Here is a 15,989-nt window from a genome sequence, read left to right as displayed (position 1 = left end):
ATCAGTTGTCAGGAAAACATTAGAATTATTAAGGAAGTCTTATCAATGCACTTAGAAAATCATAGTATAGTCAGACAAAGCCAACATGGTTTTACGAAAACATCATGATTGACAAATTTATTAGAATTTTTTGAGGATGTAATTAGTAGGATAGATAAAGGGGAACCAGTAGATGTAGTATACTTGGGTTTCCAAAAAGCATTTGTCAAGGTGCCAAACAAAAGGTTAATACACAAGATAAGGGCTCATTGAGTCGGGGGTAACATAGATAGGGGGTTGGTAAATGGATAGCAAGCAATGAATGGGGATAAATGGGGCATTTTCAAGCTGGCAGCCTGTGACTAGTGGAGTGCCGGAAGGATCAGTGCTGGGGCCTCAGCTATTTACAATCCATATTAATGACTTAGACATAGAGACCAAAAGTGTTGTACCTAAGTTTGCTGACAATACAAAGCTAGGTGGGAATATAAGCCGTGAGGAGGAATCAAAGAGGCTGAAAGGAGATATAGACAGCTTAAGTGAGTGGGCAACAAAATGGAGCATAATGTGGTAGCATGAATGTGTAATTATGATATTACAGATTTTAAGGACAACTGTTTTCAAGGTATATTTCTGTTTTCAAACTTTTACATTAAGTTTAAAAGACTTTTTCAAAATGGAAGTATGAACGACAACAGAGGGAACAAGAGGCAGGAAGAGATTTCAAAGGACCACAACGTAATTAACTTTGTTGCCTGGTGAAACAATGACTCCTTGAAAATTGGCATTGCGGCCATTTTTGTGTTTGTTTTGAACTGTACAAAGTCTGGCTGAGAACAGGCATTTTGGTGCAGAATTCCCCGGAAGACGTCTGAGTCACATCAGAGGGGGTTCTTGGCCAAGGGAGGACAAAGAGGAAGGCATTAAAAAATCAACTGCTGTTCGGCCAAAAGAGTCCAGGAAACCTGCAAGTGCCAGCACATGCAAAATTAGTGAGGAATAGGAAACCTCCTCTCACTCCCAAAAACCTGCTGAGTATACTTGAAAAGGCAAACCTCCAAATAGGCCACTACAGAAGGGATCGTATCTGCTAAATCGAACCTCAAGTTTCAACCCCTTCACTTTGGAAAGAAGGAATTCAAGCAATGGGCCCGCCATCATATTCTATAGAGACGGATTTTAAATCTTAAGTATCTTTTTTCTCTTTATTTGCATTTTACTTTTTGTGCCTGTATTTTAGTTAATAACTTTATAACTTTTGCCTAAGTGTTTTGTAATAAACTAACCTTTATCCTGTTTAAGATTAAAGCTTTGCTGTTGGATCAGTTGCAAATTAAAAGGGACACACACACACACAAACAGAAAAGCAGAATATTTTTTAAGAGGCATGAAACCTGTAAATATTGATGTTTAGAGAGAATTGGGTGTACTCGTAAAAGGAACACAGCAGGCGAGCATGAAGGTACAGCAAGCAATTAGGAAGGCAAATGGCATGTTGGTCTTCATTGCAAAGGGATTGGAGTACAAGAATAAGTAAGTCTTGCTACAATTGTAAGGGCTTTCGTCAGACCACACCTTGTGTGCCGTTTTGATCTCCATATTCGAGGAAGCATATACTTGCATTGGAAGCGGTACAGCGAGGTTCACTCGATTGGTTCCTGGGATGAAATGGTTGTCTTTGATGAAAGGCTGAGTAAATTAGGGCTACGCTGTCTGGAGTTTAGAAGAATAAGAGGTGGTCTCATTGAAATATACAAGATTCTGAAGGGGCTTGAGAAGGTAAAGAAGTTCCTCCTGAATTTCCTATTGAATTTATTAGTGGCGAAACTAGTTCTGGTCTTCCCCACGAGTCTTAACATCTTGTCAACATCTACCCAATCAAACCTTTTAATAACTTTAAAGACCTATCAGGTCACTTTTCTCTTTTCTAGAGTAAGGTACCGACAACCTGTTCAATCTTTCCTGATAGGTATAACCACTCAGTTCTGGTATCATCCGAATAAATATTTTTTGCACCTTCTCCAATGTCTCTATATCCTTTAATAACATGGGAGCCAGAACTGTTCACAGTATTCCAAGTGTGGTCGTACCAAGATTCTATACAAATGTAACAAACTTCTCTCCTTTTCAATTGTATCCCTGCAGAAATGAACCCCAGTGTTTTGTTTGCCTTTTTTTTTAAGATGGCCTTATTAACCTGCATTGCTCACTTTAGTAATTTGTGTATCTTTACCCTGATCCCTCTGCCCATTTAGACAAATTGGGCCAGATCTTCTGGTATCAGTTGCTGGTGCATGTCAGGACCCTACAGAAGTTCATACACATGCAGATGCACTGTAATTGCCCGGGAAATTTAAACTCCGTTGGGCTGATCTGCACTGCCTGGGACCCTCCGCGAATGTCTCTCATATTGATCTCAGTCGGAGACTTAGGCTAGATATGCACTTACCTGGATATTTACCCTAGAATTGTTACACTGTTTAATCTCTGGTGTAATTCAGTGATTAACAGTGAAACTCAATCCAATACCCCCGCACACCCCCGGCCCGACTACGCACTCTCTCAATCATCCCACTGAGAGACTTGAGGCCTTTAAAAACTTACATGAATACAGCAGCTGATGTTGTAAAAAGGGAGAGCGTCCTCTGTGTTGCTCCTGTTTGCCAGCCTTCTCCTAGATGGCTGCGCCGAAGCTTCGTTGTTCCAGCTGGGATTGGAAGTCCCGGCTGAAATTGCGCAAAAAGGTAAGCATGCAGTGATCTCCGCAGTCAGTAGCAACGCGCACAGCATTGCCGCTGATCGGAAGATCTGGCCCTTAGTTTCCAAAGCGTATGTGGAAATCTTAATTTTTATATGCACACAAAATTATACTATATCTGTTACGTAGTAATTACCAGGAAAGATTGAATGACTAGAGTAGAATGGTCTGGCCCAATGTAATTGATAGATAAAAGCAAAATACTGCGGATGCTGGAAATCTGAAATAAAAACAGAAAATGCTGGCAAAACTCAGTTTTATCAGCATTTTCTGTTTTTATTATAGTTGATAGACATGTTGCTGCACATTGAAATATTTAATCCCAACTCCCCCTTTAGCTTAGCACCTTGCTTCTGATTACAAAAAGAATAGAACTGACAAAGTCACAGATTTACATGAGACTGGACGATCTGAATTAAAGTTTGATGCTAATGCACAGAACTTAGAAGCTTGGTGCGCAGTCAGACAATTGAAAAATTTGTGAAAAAGAATACAGTTGACACCATTGATTGAAGTTCACACCATGTGTCATCTAAAGTGAACAAATATTCACCCAATTTTCAGAGTTTACCAGTATGCATGAAAATTTCTAACAATTGAAATCCTACTTGTTTCATCAGTATTTGATGAGTTATTTGTTTTGCCAGAAAGCAAGGGGAGAAGTGGCTAAAAACTGCTCCCAATTCTGTTGAATAATCAACAAAATGACATCTTGAGAAAATAAAATAGGTAAGCAGTCTTACTGCACCACAAGTTGGAAGAAAAAAAATGGCAAAGTTACCTTAGTATGCGTATAGCATGACTACAGCCATCTCCTTCCACTTGAACTCCTTGGTGAGGAATCTCCATAGCAGAAAGCTTTAAAACAATGCATCCACTTAAATCGAATGTTTTTGAAATAACTGCATCAAAAACTGCAAATCATTTTTCTAGGTCCTAAATAAACAAACTTAGGAACATTTCATTATACAGTAATACAAATACCACAGTGTTTTTGAAAAGGTTGATCTTATTCCAATAGAACCCCTATAATGGTGATATTATAGTTTGTTTAAAATTAAAAAAAGAGACAAGGTAGATTGAAGCAGATCTATCCCAGTCATTGAGGGTCAAGAATGAGTGGGCACAGATAAAAGATTAAATCTAAGAGATTTAGAATATAAAGCATGAGAGATTTGTGAAGATGTAGCCGTCGAAGCGAATTCCAATAGTTGAAGCAGAAATGATGTCAGCATTCAAGATTAGATTTGACAGGTGGATGAAAGAAATGGGTTGAACGGGTATGGAATCAAGGTGGATAAGTATGATTTAAATTATTTACTCACATGGAATGTAAACACTAACATGGAGAGGTTGAACCAAAAAGGGCTGTTTCATGTTGTAACGTCTATATATGTACCCAATAAACACAAATACCGAATACAAATGAAAGCCTCTGTTAACAGATTCAGAAAATTTAACTTCTTAAATTTTCTACTTTTCCCATATGCAAAAAGTATTACCAGCTGCTTGGGTACAGCTCTATAGGCATCCTCCAGTACTTTATGCAAGTAGTTATTCTTGACATTTGAGCCTGGACAGAAAATATTAACAGGCCACTTGATTGGAGGGACATTGCGGGTAAATCCAATCCATACATCATCTGATATTCATACATGTGCATTTTCCAGCAAGAGTTACTGCTTAGGAATCAGTGAAAGGATACTCCTCGAACTAAGCACATAGGCAGATTACACCATACTTCTGCTACCCCAAGCTCACATGATCCAACGCAGCACAAAGGGAGAACTGAACCTAGAACACTTTGGTCTGTATGGCACAGTTACTTGCTATCCTTATCGGGTAAGACAAAATAAAATTGTTATTGAATTCTGCCATTTGAGCCCATTATTTTACTGATTTCATGCCTTTAATGCTCTGCAGGATTCTGATCCTAGTTTTAAAACCATCCAGTTGTTAATATTTGTACCTTTGTCATTATCAGCTTACTGGGATCTACTAAAATATGCATATCCCTAAAGGCAAATAAAAGCTTACTTCTAAAAACGTTAGAAGGATAGACCAGGCAGTAAAAGTTGCTGATGCATGATGAAACAATCTAAAAATATAGCTTATGTAAGATGACCCAGCAATTCTCAGAGCATGGAACACCATCTAGAGCAGCTAAATATCAAGTCAATTGGTGCCAGGTTTGGACAAGTCTCACCAACAACTGCTAAATGTAAGGCTATGGAGAGAGTCACTCCATCTTCAACAAAAAAGGGAAGAAGCCAACAAGACCTGGTCCACAAACCAGGTCAATGTGCTGTCAAATCTCTCCATGCTATATTGAAGGATACATCTGGTATCCACTTAGGTCAAGGACTCCCTTTTATTGTTCACATTACAATAACTTCAAATAAAAGTGTTACAAATTTGGGTCTGCTGAAGATACCCCCTTGGATTCAGTTGCTCCTAAAAAATACTTGTGCAGCATTCCATTGCCAAAAACACTCAACTGCTTTTCTTAATGTTGCCTAACATTTGTCTCATTGCTGTTTGTGGGACTTCAATTTGTAGAAATTGGCATTTGCTTATATCACAATTGTGGCCAATCTTCAAAATACTTGACTGACTGAAGTGCTTTGGGTCATCCTGAGGCCATGGAAGGCACTATATAAATGCAAGATCTTTCTGTTGCCCAGGTGCAAATACACATTTTTATTAATTAAAATTATCTTCTTTTTCATCCTTTAGTGGAAAGATGTGAAAAAATTCCACAAAATGAGACAAGCGTAATAGTGAGTGCGTAATACTGTGCAAAACCATTGATGGTTATTTCTATTTGTTGGTGCCCATTTCCTACTTTTTCTGTGGTATAAGGCCAATATATTGGAGATCTGACTCACTGAGAAGCAGTGTTTTCAATGAAGATTGAAAGATCAAAAGCTTATTCAAAAGAAATTACATTAAAAAAATTCCAAAGCTTCTTACCTCACAACGAAGTCCAATAAATGGCATGTTTGAGTCGCACATAGCTACCAGGTGTGCTAGGACCTTATTAAAGGCACACATTTCCCCCGTCCTCTTGGGTTTCTTAGGTTCTGTAGGTCCTTGATCAGCAGACAACTACAATGAAAACACATTTGCCAATTATCAGAGGATTTTAAAAAGCTTAGCAGGTCAAGCTGTCTTCTAAAGGCAAACTTTGCAAAGCACTTGCCCACAGTTTGAAGCATCACAGCTCTTAAGCGTGTGCCATAGAATCAACTGTGAAGGTCAGCATCCTGATATACTGTGCTCCATTTCACAGTGCAAAAACCATTGAGCTTTCTGCAGGCTGCCCTTTGGTGCCCACTTGCAGATCAAATGGCAGCTTGACAACATATAACTCTTCCTCTTCAACACTTAAATAAGTAGTAAGAGTTGGAGTTGGCCCTTCGCACCTGTACTGTCATTCAACAAGATCATGGTTGATCTTGTACCTTGGCATTGGTAGTGGGTAGTGGTTGGGGGGGGGGGGCGGTGTGTGTGTGTGTGTGTGTGTGTGTGTGTGTGTGTGGTTTGTGTCTGTGTGTGTGTAGTCGGTAGGGTGAGTCAGAGTCCTGTAGGGGGTTGGGGTGAGTCAGTCAGTGTTATAGGTACCCAGGAGTTCGATATGTTTTTAATTCTTCTACCTTTCTCTGTTGCTGCAAGACAGTTAGAAACATTGAAGTTCGTGACTTAAACTAGAGTTTTGGATGGTTCCCATTGCTGGCAATTGCCCAAAGGAAGTTTGAACTCCCTAGGCAATTGCCTTGCAACCCTTATCTGGGGATTTTCGGGAGGGAGGCGCACGGGGGGTCCCCCAATGCATCTTTGGGGTAGTCCACCAATCCACCTTAGACGACTCGCTCCCCGCCCCAATCTACTTAGTTTGCTCTGTTTAGATTTAAGACACTACTATTGGACTAAATTAAAGCAGTTTCAAACTCAATATAAACTTCCATCATATTATGGTCACTTTTCCTTAAAGGCCACTTTACTACAAAGTAATTAATTAACCCTTCTTCATTACAAACCTCTCTTTCATCCCTCCATAGCTATTGTCTTGACAGACTACTAGGCTGACATGTAATCATGGATGAGCCTCAATTCCTCCTGTTAACATTGGGACACAGAGCATCTTTAGCCTCTGCCATAAACTCTCCACTTCTGTCACCAATTACAACCTCCACCCTAGCCATTGACTCAGGTTGCTCGCAATCTCATTGCCCCAGTCAACTGTTACCCGAGCTTCCCGCTCCCAAGTACTCTTTTTTTTAAAAAAAAAATTCATTCACAGAACATGGGCTTTGCTGGCTGGACCAGCATTTATTGCCCACCCTTAATTGCCCTTGAGAAGGTAGTGGTGAGCTGCCTTCTTGAACCGTTGCAGTCCATATGGTGTAGGTACACCCACAGTGCTATTAGGAAGAGAGCTCAAGGATTTTGACCCAGTGATAGTGAAGGAACGGTGATATATTTCCAAGTCAGGATGGTGAGTGACTTGGAGGGGAACTTCCAGGTGGTGGTGTTCCCATCTATCTGCTGCTCTTGTCCTTCTAGGTGGTAGTGGTCGTGGGTTGGAAGGTGCTGTCGAAGGAGCCTTGGTGAATTCTTGCAGTGCATCTTGTAGATGGTACACAGTGCTGCTACTGTGCGTCAGTGGTGGAGGGAGTGAATGTTTATGGATGTGGTTCCAATCAAGCGGGCTGCTTTGTCCTGGATGGTGTCAAGCTTCTTGAGCGTTGTTGGAGCTGCCACCATATTCTGGACAGTGTCAAGCTTCTTGAGTGTTGTGGGAGCTGCCATCTCTGTCACCATGATTCCCATAATTCGTCTCAACACCTATCACAGCCTATCTGGAGCTGAAATCCTCATCCAAGCCTATGACCTCTAGACCCAACTATTGCAATAGCTAGTATCGCACCCTCTTCCTCTTACCCTAAACTTCAGCTCACTCAAAACTCAACTACTCATTTCCTTTTGCACCTTTGCAGGTACAATTGGTAATATTTCCCTCTGGGTAAGAGGGAGAAGGAGGAGAAAGGAATTACTACTGAGGTGGTTAAGGCTTGCCAAGGGGTACTGATGATGGGCAGGTGAAAATCTGCTCCTTCAGAAGCACGGATACACGTTTAGGCAGGGCCCAAATTTGAAGAATTATAAGGTATAAACTGAGTATTCCAAACAGTCTAATAGCATAGCAACAATAGGCAACACAGCGAGTGGAACAAGATGATACCTAACATTTCATGACCATCAATCAAACTGGACTCAAGCTCATGATGTCAATTTTAACTGCAATACTCAACATTCACCACAGGATGGCATTGTAGCAATGCACTTCTCAGAGATCGGGATCACAGGGCAACGGACATCTTAGAAACACAATCTGACAGCATGGAAGAAGGCCATTTGACCATCGTCCCTGAGCCAGTTCTTTGAAGAAGTTATCAAGTTAGTTACAAGCGCCAGCTCTTTAACCATAAAGCATGTCACAGAAATTGAGTTTTGTCTGCACCTTAATCCCCCCCAACCTCCACATATAGGTTCCATTCCTCAGGGCTATTTAGCGGTAGTATTGGCGCAGATGCGCTTCTTTGCCCCTCGTCAGGTGCTCTCATCATTATATTATTCCTTCTGTTCAAGTTCACCATAACATCCATTTTTTTCTTCTGATCATATTGGTCTTCCATTCTCCTTCTTGATCCTCAGTTTCTAGCTTGTGGTTTTGTAGTTCTAATTTTCCTCTAGCTTGGTTCATTTGGTATGACTCTCACAGCTGAGACCTTCGTGGGTTCAGGACACAATCCAAAATTCCAGCATTTAATCTGCATTAATACTTTAATTCCATACTGAAGCAATGCTGCATTGTTAGAGGCACCAACATTTCAATGAGACTTTAAACCTGTGTAAGTAGACAACAGTGACAGTTCTACCGTCATATCCAAAGTTCGTACTCTAACTATAACCAGAAAAAGTCAACTGGTATCAATCCTCTTGCCGTTTGCTTTAACTTGTTTTGCACAAAGTGGCTGCCATACTCACCAATATAGTAACAATGACTGCACTTGAAAATAATTATATATAAACTGCTTTGGAATATCCTGAGACACTGGTACGGCACTATTATAAATACATCCTCTTTTTTCTTTACCGCCGCTCCACTCTCAAGCACAGATGGTTATTAACTTGGCTCCAAAAAACTAAGCAGAATATGTAATCTTAACAGTCCCATTAGGTAGTCCTTATGCTTTAAACTTTATTTCGCTCATACTATTCCAGAGTTGAAATCAGACACCCACTTAGATAAACAATTTAGTTTGCACTGTGCATCACGTAATATTCTATAATGCAGCTTTCAAAATGTGACTGCACTGTATTTGCATCTTACATCGCACACCTAAGTCATTCCAATACCTGTCTTTTAAATATAAGGGAATAACTTTCTATTCACAATATGTATTAATCTTTCTTCATAAGCACAAAAATGTAAAATAAATAAGGTGCAAACAACTTTTTTCACCTAATTACCTACAGGAAATCAATGCGCACTATAAATTGTTTAAAAAAAAGTCTCAAGTGTCTCTAATATTAATTTTGTAATTTTTATTGTCAAAGGCCATGGCCTTCATTTTAATACCAGATCCAAACCTTGTGCTTATCTCCAGCCTTGGCCTGCTTCCCAGTTTTTGCATCCAGTACTAGATCCTCAATGTTTGGTTTGAACTGTTGCAAAAGTAGTGCAGTGGGAGGACAGTCGTCTGGATCAGTCAGCCCGTGACTTACAGAGAGGAAGTGGTATTTATACTGTAGTTCTATGGGAAAGCCTGGCCTGTCTAACATTTCCACAACCTGAAAGAACAAAGAAGAAAACGTTAATACCCACTTGATGTCCAATAAGAACTTCAGGGGAAAAAAAACTTAGCCCATTACATTTAGCAACATTTCATTTGATTTAAAAAGATATATAAATATTGACTGAACCTAGCACTCAAAACAGGCAAAAATGTTTCAAGAAAGGGAAGACAACATTAACTGTTCTTGTACACCTTCATGCAGGCAATTAAAAGTGACAAAAATAGAGGCCTGGAAGTATGCCAGCTTCCTGGCCTCTTGGTCTGGGATTGGTGTGTAATTAGGATGATTTGGAAGCAAGGAGTGACAGAAACATAAAAAAAAAACAGAAACTACTCAGCAGATCTGACGGCATCAGTGGAGAGAGAAACCAAATTATCATCTGTGACCCTTCATCTGATCTAGGAAAAGTTAGAAATGCAAACCAGTGAAGGAAGCATTTACTTGCACTAGAAAATATATTTTATAAATAACAACATAACTGACGACTACAAGCAATTCTCTTGATGCTAAACATTCCAGATCAATAAATAATTTCTTAAACAATACTTAGCTGTAACCAAAGAATGCTTTATCAGCGGAATAAACTTACAATATAATACTGAGGAAGGCGTGTTAGCTTGATGAATAGTTTGTGTTTCGAGAGGTTTCCAACTGGATGAGAGGAAAAGTTTGAAAGATGTAAGGTCTCACTGCAGACTGTGGGAAGGTGTTTCATAGACTGCTTGCATCTTTGTTGTCCAAGCCAAAACCTGGAGGAACATTTTTTCTTGAAATCAAGGGTACATTTGAACAAATATTGCCCAGATTTGGCAGGATAAATATGAAAGAATAGCTTTTTATTTCTTTTCTAAGTTGGTTTTTATTTCCTCCCTTTTATTACCTTGGAACAAAATGGCATTTCATACTTACTTTAGCTGCTGAAGCCAAGGAATAATTCGCTTCATCTCATCATTGATGGACTTTTCAATATCGTCTAATGTAGTTTGGTCTAATTAAGAAAAATAGCAACATAACGTTGAAAGACCAACAAAATACAAATAATTTACACAACATTGGGGATAACACAAGGGAAAATGGGGGTACAACATTAAGACAATTTGGAATACATGTATCATTTAATATACATGCCTTGGAGTTAACATGTTTGCTGTCTTAATTCCTGCTGTTTTTGATGTGAAATCTCAGTTAATAATGACAGCTTCACGCAAAATTTCGAGATTGCACTGGTACACAGATCATTCAAATCCTTGCAATAAAGATGTGACTTCTTGTCTTACTTTGCAGCTTATAACACTGCAAAGATAGTATGGCATCACTGGTGAAAGTTCATGGCAATTATTTTTAGTTAGGAGATTATAGCACAGGTTAGTGACTGTTGTGCACTTAATACATCATGAGCAACTTCTAGGTCAATCAGTGAGATGAAGCTCACCTACCAGATATGACACCACCTGACACGTCTCAAATGTTAGCATATATATGTGAATGGTAGGAAACAACTTATATTGGGATAACTGACCTCCTTGAAATTATACACCCAATTCCAAAATCTAGTGTCGCTGAATCTTACGCTAGTTAAAGATTTTTTGTCATTGAAATAATTAAAGTTTATCTACAAATAAGCATTGGGAAATACTTATAACCTTGTGTGTGGATGCTAAACCAAGTTTTCTTATTTAGAAAATATTGTACTTTATACAATCCCAAATTTAACAGTAGGCTTTATGGGTCCGATTTTAATTCTGTGCAAATGGATGGGTTTTGAATGAGTTAAAAGTTTTGGCTTAAATGACTATTTTGTGGGAAATGCTTCAATTAGGCTTTAAGAATAAACATTCCTGTGATTGCATAGATTTCCTGTGATTCATCGAAAAGTGCATTTTGTTTGTTGTAGCCTTACTCTTGCTTAACTTTATTTTTAAGAAGTGAATGCTAGGTTTAATTTCAAGTTTTGCAAGAAAGATTTTCTTGACATGCAATTTTTAATCAGTTATAAAAAAAGTCAAATGCTTACAAATCTCAGGCTGGATTTTATACTGGGAGCATAAATGTCAGGGGTGAGCCCACTCCCACATGGCCAGCTCACCTTGCAGACATTTAATGGCCGATGGGCTTCCCTTTGGAGAAGAAGACCCGCCTCTGAGAGCTGCTGGTCAATCAAACTACCAGCAGCTGTATGGTCCTAGCAGTGGGACTGTATCTAGTCCTCTACAGTGATTGCCAACAAAGCTGGATGTGAAGGTAGGGTGGGGAGGGGGCTCTCACCAAGATAACAGGCCCCTGTAAAAGTGGGCATTGAAAATGGGGGTGGGGGGCTGCAGCAGACAGGACAAGCGGGGAGGGAAACAAGGTTCTGGGAAGTATTGAATTCAACAACTTTAGATCTTAAACTCCCCATCCCCACCCCGTCTCTCCCCCCTCCCTTTTTTCCAATAATTTATATAGATTCTTCTTTTCCCACCTATTTCCATTATTTTTAAATCTAAAACTAAAACTTTGTTAGTCTTTCCACCCCACCCCCACTAGAGCTGTACCTTGAGTGTCCTGTCTTCCATTCTTAATTAGCACTTTTCTTAGACAATATCACCACCTTCAACACCTCTTTGATCCTTTTGTCTGTGACATCTTTTGATTATCTGCTCCTATCACTGCTTGCTTATCTCCACAATCACCACACCCTCCACTTCTCTCTCCCCCCGCCCCCCCACCTTAAACCAGCTTATATTTCACCTTTCTCCTAACTATGCTTCAGTTCTGCCGAAGGGTCGTGAAGACTCGAAACATTAACTGATTTCTTCTCCACCGATGCTGCCAGACCTGCTGAGTTTTTCCAGGTAATTCTGTTTTTGTTCTGGGAAGACCTTGGGGCGGGGAAGCCTCTGATGGGCACAGGGAACCTGAAATCGAGGCTCTCTCCCAAGCTTGCTTGCCACCAGCTCGCACAGTGAAAGCTGCCAGGTGGGACTTCTTCCCCAATGGGAAGCCCAACGGTCATTAAATGTCTGCAAGGTGAGCTGGCCATGTGGGAGTGGGCTCACCCCTGACGTTTATGCTCCCAGTATAAAATCCAGCCTGAGATTTGTAAGCATTTGACTTGCTGGGCCCCACCTGCCGTGGTTAGGATCCCAGTGATAACAGTTGGAGACTCTTAAGTGGCCAATTAAAGGACCTCAAATGTCACACAGGCGGGTGGGCCTCCAAATGCCTCCCCCCTTGTGGGTCAAATTGTTGCAGGGCAGAGTGAATGTTGGCGGCACCCATGGCATGACATCCAATTTTCGTTTCTACCTCCCACATCACCTCCACCCCCCCCGACCACGCCACCCCATCCCAAGGGCAACATAATATTCCACCCCACATTTCTTATACTACAGCTGCTTAAATCCCACACCTTAATAAAGACCACCTCAGCATCTTAAAATACACTTAATTTTGTGTTCAATTTCACATCATTTCACAAATCACTTGTAGAATGCACTTACCAATTCCATATAACATAGGTTGGAACATTCCAGAATGCAGGTCCACAAAAATGTGAAGACACTCGGATCGACCACAAGGTTCTAAGATAGGAATAACCAGCGTAGGCAAGGCTGTTTCTATAAAGGCTGTGAGAGAAAAGCAAAAATAAAAGTCAACATAAAATCACAATTCATAATATTTCTTTGATTCTTTTCCTGTTTATTTTTTGCTAATATCACGAGAGGCTAGATAAATCAAATTTACAGAAAATCACAAAAGAATTAGATTATGTAACTTCACTCCTCCCCCCGCCAACTTATTCAGCCAACTGTCCACAAATTATTAAGCTTTCACTACAGTGTATGTTTTTATTTTGTAATGATGAACAAACAATTTGGATATTCTCATCTACCAAGCTATCCACAATGGAGCAGTTATCAAGGCATTTTTCATACAATTTTGAAAGTATTCATCAAATTCCATCTTTCACATTCAATAAATTCACAGAACATAGCAGAGGTTTGCAAAAGGCTCCAGTCATGCAGGAAAACAATAGTTTTGTTCACATCTATAAAAAGATAACGCTGTAAAATAATAAACTGAGATTTTTTAAAAATCACATTGTTGAACATACAGCTATCGTTGGGGTTGTAGCTTTTGAGGATGGCTTTTAGCTCCTGCAGTTTCTGATGGGAACGTGCATGGACACTGTCAATCAAAAGCTTCTCTACAGATAGGTGGTCAACCTGTGGAACCGGCAACATTAATTGACATTAGAAACATCAACAAAATACTGCTTCCTGTATTACAACTCACTTGTCTAAATCTATTTAATATTAGTACAATTACAAATGATCCAAAAGCAACTGTTCATCACACAAGTAACTGAAAATTGAATCCTTCAAATGTGTTTTTTTTAAAACCACTTGATTCTTGGATTGTTCCCAACCAATTAAAACCTTTTTAGACAAAGCAGCATTTCTTTGTCAAGAGGCCTCCTAAAGCCCCTACTAATAGCACTTCAACAGACCACTAAGACATTGGCAGGAGCAGCTCAGGTTGCAGCAAGATGGTCATGTGGTCCGATATAAGGAAATAATCACATCCATGATCTGCAAGTGTATGATAAAGGGCATTGCATCATCAACTCAAGAGCCAGACTGAAAAGTCTTGGGGCTCTCAACGCCAAGAATATTTAAAACCCACCCGCACAACTTCATTCCAATTTACTAAAACACAAGCAAACATGTAGTAAAATGCAAGAAGAAACAAACCTGAAGAACTTTTACGCATTGTATTAATAAAGCAAATAATATTGCAATATACTACATTTAAATGAAACTTATCTGGTGATTAAATGTAGATTTTCCTCAAAGGCATAACTGTTCCCACAATGAATAAGTTTCCATTAGTTTACGACACAAAGTATAAAATATTCACACTAATACATATTGTATGACACCGAAGGAAATTAAAAGACATATTTATAATATGTATTGGAGCACCAGAAGACGCCAGCTGGCAAATGAAATATTATTTTAACTATAAAATGGTAGAGAGATCACAGGAATTCATAGACATGTAAATGAACATTCTTTTACCTTCATAGCACGTTCTATTAATTTAGAATCACAAGATGGTAATGGGGGATCATGAGTTATCTGTAAGGGTTTTGAACAGTCACTCTCGTCAATCTTTATCAAGACCTTGTGCACAGAGGCACTGCCGGTCTTTCTCCCCAAGACCTGTTGGCTAGGAACAAAACAAAACCAACCAGTTAATAATATAAAACTAAAGCAAAAACAATGCTGGAAACACTCAGCAGGTCTGGCAGCATCCGTGGAGAGAGAAATAAAGTTAACATTTCTGTGACCATTCATCAGAATAATATAAACTATTAGTTTATTATGAATCATCCTATACAGTGACTAAGATCCAAAAAATAGATGACTGATAACAAACTGCTGCAGCAAAACTCCAATCAAAATGTGATCTTAATAAAGAAAAATAATTCAAAGTTGGGGCATCCCAAAGTTAATGAGTTATTTTTAATTGTAGCTACTGTTGTTATGAAGGCAAATATGAAGACCAAGCTTCCCAAAACAGCGATGAAATAAGGGCAAATTTTGGGTCATTTTAGTTGCAGTCGGGTCAGGGCCTTGGTTGAATCTCTCTTTGGAAATATAGCACTTCCAACAGCATGACTATGATATTTGGTGCTTGATAATTGTGAAGCACTGGAGTGTTTTTTTGGAGTATAAAGTGAAGATTTTGATCATGTAGCAGAGACAAGTAGAGCGGGGAAAAAGAAAAATAGGAAATAGGACATTTCCAACTTGGACAAAATTTACATTTAGTGGTTCTGACAAAAGTTTTTGACTATAATGTGTTGTTTGTGCTGAAGTTCTTGCTTAGGATAGCATGAAACCAAGCAAACTGAAATGATCGGAGGCCACAGGTTCTTCCCTCAAAGGTAAACCACAGTATTTTTTAAAATGAAGGTAACCAAAGAATTCTAATGACTGTCCCTTAGAAATGTTTTGGCAAGAACTTGCAAATGCAGGGACGAGTGCTCCATACTTTTGGACGACTCTGAATCACCACATCACTTTCATTTCCTTGCACCTCCTATTTGGGTGCTATTTAGGGCTATTTAGCTAGCTGACATATTTGACAGGCTTAATGAGCTTAACGTTCATCAGTAAAGTTAAGAACTGTAATATCATGCATGATAAAGTACAAAGCATTGCCAAAAAGCTTTTTGTGTTGTAAGATAACATAACTGCATTCCCGAAATTATCTTCTGTTGTGATGGACTGTGTAATAGAGTTAAAAGTTAAAAGATGGAAAAATTGTATACGCACAAATTCAGCAGCTGTCTGAGAGAAGCAAATTGGCTGCAGAACTCTGTGATTGAAATCATTTT

At 39.3% G+C, this 15,989-nt stretch overlaps 1 protein-coding gene across 1 annotated transcript in view; it reads right to left on the bottom strand.

Moving 5' to 3' along the window:
* med14 (mediator complex subunit 14) overlaps positions 1 to 15,989 on the bottom strand; it is a 64,477-nt gene that overhangs the window by 29,776 nt on the left and 18,712 nt on the right. The window contains exons 9-16 of the mRNA XM_078559740.1: positions 14,665 to 14,815; positions 13,698 to 13,809; positions 13,084 to 13,209; positions 10,511 to 10,589; positions 10,191 to 10,350; positions 9,395 to 9,595; positions 5,711 to 5,845; positions 3,519 to 3,595 (exon numbers count right to left, since the gene is read on the bottom strand). Coding sequence (XP_078415866.1) covers positions 3,519 to 3,595; positions 5,711 to 5,845; positions 9,395 to 9,595; positions 10,191 to 10,350; positions 10,511 to 10,589; positions 13,084 to 13,209; positions 13,698 to 13,809; positions 14,665 to 14,815 — 1,041 coding nt within the window. The remainder of the gene's footprint in view (positions 1 to 3,518; positions 3,596 to 5,710; positions 5,846 to 9,394; positions 9,596 to 10,190; positions 10,351 to 10,510; positions 10,590 to 13,083; positions 13,210 to 13,697; positions 13,810 to 14,664; positions 14,816 to 15,989) is intronic.

The sequence above is a fragment of the Cetorhinus maximus genome, chromosome 16, assembly GCF_964194155.1.
Source record: "Cetorhinus maximus chromosome 16, sCetMax3.hap1.1, whole genome shotgun sequence".
Taxonomy (NCBI): Eukaryota; Metazoa; Chordata; class Chondrichthyes; order Lamniformes; family Cetorhinidae; genus Cetorhinus; species Cetorhinus maximus.
Note: the sequence above shows the minus strand (reverse complement) of the source record. Positions and strands in the feature narration are given on the sequence as shown.